The 6000-nt window shown below is 50.2% G+C and overlaps 1 protein-coding gene across 1 annotated transcript in view; it reads right to left on the reverse strand.

The window, feature by feature from the left end:
* Window positions 1-4722, reverse strand: part of ASB2 (ankyrin repeat and SOCS box containing 2) — a gene marked incomplete at both ends in the record, with an annotated part of 28938 nt that extends 24216 nt beyond the window's left edge. The window contains one exon of the mRNA XM_079699528.1: window positions 4517-4722. Within this exon, the coding sequence (XP_079555654.1) occupies window positions 4517-4722 (206 nt within the window). The remainder of the gene's footprint in view (window positions 1-4516) is intronic.
* Between the last annotated feature and the right edge of the window lie 1278 nt (window positions 4723-6000).

Consider the following 6000-nt stretch of genomic DNA (forward strand, 5'->3'; position numbering starts at 1 on the left):
AGGCCCCCTGACTTCTCAGTGGGCCCTGTCTGAGTTAATGAGAAGCCCAGGCCAGCCCCAGGAAGGCTGTTACACTGGCCTGGACCTGGCTGAATGCGGGTGGCAAGCAGGCGTCTTAATAGCAGAGGGAGCTGACAGATACAAGAGTCCTCCCATGCCTGCCACCGAGCAGCATCCTATACCTGTCCTCCCATCTGGTCCTCACAGGAACCCTATGTGGAGCACAGGTGTCATGAGTACAGGGCCTGGCACCGTAGGCGCTTGATAAATTTAAATGAATGAAACAAAACAAGCAAACAAAAGCCTTTGTAGGGATAGTGTCCCGTATGGTAATCTTGGTGCTGTGTGGTTGTATGCCAAGACCTCAAATTCCTGGAGAACCAGCCCCCTGCCCTCTTGGCTGGAGAGAGGAAGAGCTCACACAGGATTGCCCCCTCCACGTCCATTCCCCCCATGAGAGTTCTGTTTCCTCCTCACCCACTGGCCAATGCATCCTTTCTGGGCTGGCCAGAGAGGACTCACATGTAGAGAACATGGATTCCAAGCTGCAGCAACTTCTGCCTTCCCATCCAGGGCTAAGATTCACTGAGAACTTGCTTTGTACCAAGTCTTATGATAGGCACACGGCACAGGTCATCTCATTTCTTCCTCTAGTCCACTTTGTGAAGGAGATGAAATTGGCTCCCTTTTGCAGATGAGGAAACTGAGGCTCAAAGAGGTTTGCTTCCTCTAGCCTGTTTGGCAAACTCCTATTAATCCTGCAAAGCCCACCTCCTTGACTAAGAAGTAGATCAACCCTTCCTGTGTCCCTCTGACACTGAAGCAAGGCTCTTTGCTGCATCCATCCTGTTGGATGATTATGTACCTCTGGGCCTTTGCCCTCATTAGACTGAAAGCTTAAGGAGAACAGGAAACAGGCCTGATACACATCCAGGTGCAGGGAAGGCACCTGGCACATGGTAAGTGTACAGTAAGTGTAGGTGGCTTATTTGAATTGTTTGCAGCTGTGCACACGTCAGCCCAAGCAAGTTCCTGCTTCATGCTTTCTTCCTTTTTCTTCTTAGAAATTTAACCTTAAATAAAATGCAGAAGTTTAAAGACTGGAAGACTCAGCTTCCTGGACCCACTCGGACTGCTATTTTGGTACCCTTGGGCTCCCTGTTTCATGAGTGCACGAACCCTACTTCTCCACTGGATGGGACGTTGGTCTGCCTTTCAGGGGGCCCTCAGCGGGCCAAGGCTTGGAAAATGATCCTCATACATGTTCAAACTTCACCCCTTACCTTGTGGTGGGAGAGGAACAAATTGGAAAATGACTTTAAAAGGGAATATTATATTTTCTCTGGGATGCTGAGCTGACTTTCATTTCTAGGATCCCAAAGACCCGCTTGACCTTTACGTCCACGTTTGCCATTTTGGTCACAAGCTGATGACAATAAATTATATTTCTGGAGAATTTTATTGGATTCAAAATGCAGGGACTTCCCTGGTGGTCCAGCAGTTAAGACTCCGCGCTCCCAATGCAGGGGGCCCGGCTTCGATCCCTGGTCAGGGAACTAGATCCCGCACACAGCAACTAAGACCCGGCACAGCCAAATAAATAAATATTTTTTAAAAAATGCATTGATTTGCCTAAAAACATTCATTGGGCATCTACAGTGATCCAGGCTCTTTGCCAGGTACTGAGGAGACAAAAGTGAGTAATATCTGTTCCCTGTCCCCAAGGAGGTCACACAGTGTCACTGGGGACGCTCTCAGGAGGCCGGGCAATGCCTTCCTAGGGTGACACAAAAGCTTGTCCACGATACAGAGGCAGCCTTGAGATGGGCACTCAGGGTCCTCAGGGAGGAAGTGGGGAGAAGTTGTTCAGGCTGCAGGATGTGGGAGAGCACCCACCTCATCTGATTAGCTTTTCATAAGAATACTGCAAAGTAGGCCTGGGCAAGTTTTGGTTATTGCCATTTTAGGCATAAGGCTGCTGGGGCTCAGAAAAGTCAGGTAACTTGCCTAAGGACACACAGCCAGTAGGTGACAGAAGAAGGAGCCGAACCTCCCAACCCACTTCTGTTTCCACTCCAGTCTGCCGCCTCCTCACTCGTTCACCCATTCATCCATTCACAGAGAGCTATGAGGTGTTGCCACGGGTCAGGCCCTGTGTGCTAGACACGAGGCCTCACAGGAAGGAAGACGGCTGAGGCCCCTGCCTTCAAGGAGTTCACCGGTTAGTGGCAGAAATAAATACATAGAAACTGTTGTAGTCAGGGCAGTGAAAGAAACAGCCAGGAAAGTAAGAGAGCAACTTGCTTGACCTGGGAGGCTGGTCACAAATGAGGCGGAGCGGGGCTTCCCTGGTGGCGCAGTGGTTGAGAGTCCGCCTGCCGATGCAGGGGACACGGGTTCGTGCCCCGGTCTGGGAGGATCCCGCATGCCACGGAGCGGCTGGGCCCGGGAGCCATGGCCGCTGAGCCTGTGCGTCCGGAGCCTGCGCTCCGCAACAGGAGAGGCCACAACAGTGAGAGGCCCGTGTACAGCAAAAAAAAAAAAAAAAAAAAAAAAAATGAGGCGGAGCTGGCCAAGTGGAGCCTCTGGGGACATATGTGATGTCCGCTTTCTAAACCTGCTGTGGGTCTACTTAGATGAACTCTATGATATTTGGGGATAAAAGTGGACAAGGGCTCTATTGGGCCCCATACTTACTGTAACACCATGTCTGAGTGTGAGCACAAATCCGTGTGTCTCTCGTTTGGGGGACCCTGAATCTCTGTGGGGAGAAGTCTCTCCAAGGTGGAGGAGGGAGAGGCTTTTGCAGAATCAACAGAGCTGGTCAAGTGTCTGAACTTCAGGGTGGGACAGACCTTGGTTCAGTTCCTGGCCCTGCTGGGTGCGTGTTTTGTCATACGTAAAATGGGCACAGAAACATCCACCTTGCGTGGCTTTTGTCAGGGTCAAGTGAACGCCTGTGGGCTGGGCATGTGGAGGAAGAGAATTTGATTAACAATCACATGAAAGGGATTCGCTTCCCTAGCAGGGCCCAACCCAGCCTCCTTTCAGAGATGAAAGGGCAGAACAGAGCCTAGGAGGTTTCAGGTCACGTCAAGAGTGAGGAGATGCAGGTTGAACCCTCCTGCCCTGCATGACTGTGCCTGGGTCTTGGGTGAGGTCCGCATGGCCTTGGATAAGTCCTTTCCCTGCTGCGTGAGAGCTTTCTTTCTCAGGATCAATGTTTACACCCCACATGGGGCCTCCACTTCCTTACCACTAGAGGAAGGAGGAGGTCAGGGCCCAGTTCTAATGTTTTCAAGTGTCTACAGGACTCCTGGAGGGGGTTCCCACACTGGGGAGAAGGCTGTAGAGGCCCCAGGACGTACAGCTTGTGCTGCAGGCCAGGTTGGAGGGAACTTGCTCTTTTCTCTATCTGAGCCCTCTGAGGAAGAGGAAACTGTGGTCTGACTAAGGCTGAACTGGCCAAAACAGGAACCAGGGTCTCTAGAGCATCAGCCACCATGAGTCTTTGGCCCTGGGCTTCTGTTTTTCAGATTGGGTCTCAGGACGGGGTGTCCTTGTGGTCAACTCAGTAACCTGGAGCCTTCATATTCCTTCCAGCTGCCCTAGGAGGTTGCCTGCCTTCCCCTTTAGGGAGGGGGCTCCTGAGTGATGGGCATCCCAGGCCTTTGCCCAGCCTTCCTGGCAGAAGTGGTCCAGCCTTGGAAGGGCCAAAGTCACTTGGGGAACACCCTGGTAGGTTTCATCAGGGCACAGGGCCAAGATGTACCGTCACCGACCTTCATCCGTGTCGACTGGCTCTGGACTTCGGAAAAAGTCTGTTTATTGTTGCTGCTGTTATTACTATTATTGTTTGAGGTTCAGAGGGGTTAAGTAACTTGCCCAAGGTCACACAATTCAAAATTGCATCTGTGGAACTGCAGTTGTGGCCCGTGTCATATTTCTACTGCTGTGACATGGTACTGCTGTAGATGGTCCTGCTAATGGGATGATGAGGTCGTGCTGAGATGGGGAGCTGGAACAGGAGGCAGTATGGTTTTGCTGGGTAGATGTCATTGCTTCTCAGACATGTTTTGCCAGGGAGATGGCATAGAAAGGGTTGGAAGCCCTGGCCAGATTCAGAACATCAGTTCCTTTGCATCCAAACATAAAGCCAGTGGTACAATGCCAAGCCATGGGCTCTGGAATCAGATAGCTCCAATCTCTGCACCACTGTCTGCTAGCTGTGTGACCTTGGACTAGTTACTCAGCCCTGAGCTTCAGTTTCCTCATCTGTAAAATGGGAATATAACATAGAGCCTCCTAGAAGGTCCTTAAGAGGATAAAATGAGGCAAAGTGTGTACAGCACCCAAGGTGGCACTTGGCACCTTCAGAGCTCAGTAAGTTTAGATAACACATGTAAGTCATTACAGTGTGAAAATGCATCTTAGAGACCAGGATAACTTGGTCTTGGATTAACAGTGTTTGTGATCTGTGCCTGATGGACGCCCCACCTGGCCTCCCCTTGCTCACCTGGTCCACGGGTAGAAATGCGCAGGTTCGCGGTTGACACGTGTGGACACAGCGGCCTCAGTGGTGGTTGGGCCCCGAGTCTTGTCAGCCAGGCTCTGCTCAATGGCCATCTGGACCAGCTCATCCTCGCTCATGCTGCTATACAGGTTGTACTCCTCTTGTCCAATGGCACGCTGTCTGCCCCGAGCTCTGATCTCCGTGGCCATCCTCTTCCACCTCCCACCTTGGCCTCCAGAAGACACTCAGTGGGGTGGAGCAAGCATCAAATCAGAAAAGTCTGTGAGGAGATCCAAGCCACCCTGGTCACTAAGAGTTTTGCAAGGTAGCTATGTTTACACACAGGGAAGGCTGTGCTTTCTTGTGGCAATCACACAATCATTTTTCATCCATTCATTTTGTCATATGATCCACCCAACCACCCACTCATCTACACATCCATCCACCCACTCATCTATTCATCACTCCACCAGCCTATCTACCTATCCGTCCAACCAGCCAACCATCTGTCCAATTATTCATCGTCCCACACATCCAGCTGTCCACCCACCCACTCATGTATCCACTCACCCTCCCATCTGTTCACTTAGCCATCCATCTGTCCAACCATCTAATCATCCATCCAACATCCATGCTCCTATCCATCACTCATCTGTCTAGCCAATCATCCAACCATCCACCCATCTCTCCATTATTCACCCTCAGATGTATCTGTCTATCCACCACCCATCCATTTATCCATCCATCCATCTATACATCTATATATTCAACCAACCATCCACTCATCCACCATTCATTTTTCCATTCCAGACAGCCTATCTATACACGTGTGCATGCGTCATTAACTGAGAGATTATTTACTGAGCACCTCTTCTATGTCTGACACTCTTCTAAGCACTGGTGATACAACAACACGGTCCCAAGAGACAGAATCCCTGCCCTCCAGGAGATTACACAACGGTGCCCACATTCCTTCCTTCCAATCATCCAACAACACCCTATCCACGCATTTCTCTGCCTTGTGCTAGAGTTGAGATTATTAGAGATGAATCACATGATCTAGTTAAAACCGATTGTTAAAATCATTTGCCATGTAATTCCAGGGACTGTCTTCTTACAAAAATTGCCTTCAGGAGAAATGGACTTTGGTTGAGTCAACTGCTTTTAGGAAATGAAGTAAAATCAGCTTAGCCTGATTTTCCTTTTGATTGGCTGACATGCAGTGTGGCTGTAGGTCGGTGATTCTGAGCCCTGACTGAAGATTAGAGTCACATGAGATCTTTTTAAAAAATATCCAAAATACCAGTGCTGTAATCCAGCTTGCTCGGCAAACATTCACCCTCCCGTTTCCCCTGGAGGCAGAATGTTGCCCCTTCCTTCCCCACTGAGATTGGGCTTGGCCTCGTAACTTGCTCTGGCCAATGAATGTTAGTGGACATGATAAAGCAGCCACTTGACATGCGCGTGTGAAGCGGCACTTGCTCTTC

The sequence above is a fragment of the Hyperoodon ampullatus genome (assembly GCF_949752795.1).
Source record: "Hyperoodon ampullatus genome assembly, chromosome: 3".
Classification (NCBI taxonomy): domain Eukaryota; kingdom Metazoa; phylum Chordata; class Mammalia; order Artiodactyla; family Ziphiidae; genus Hyperoodon; species Hyperoodon ampullatus.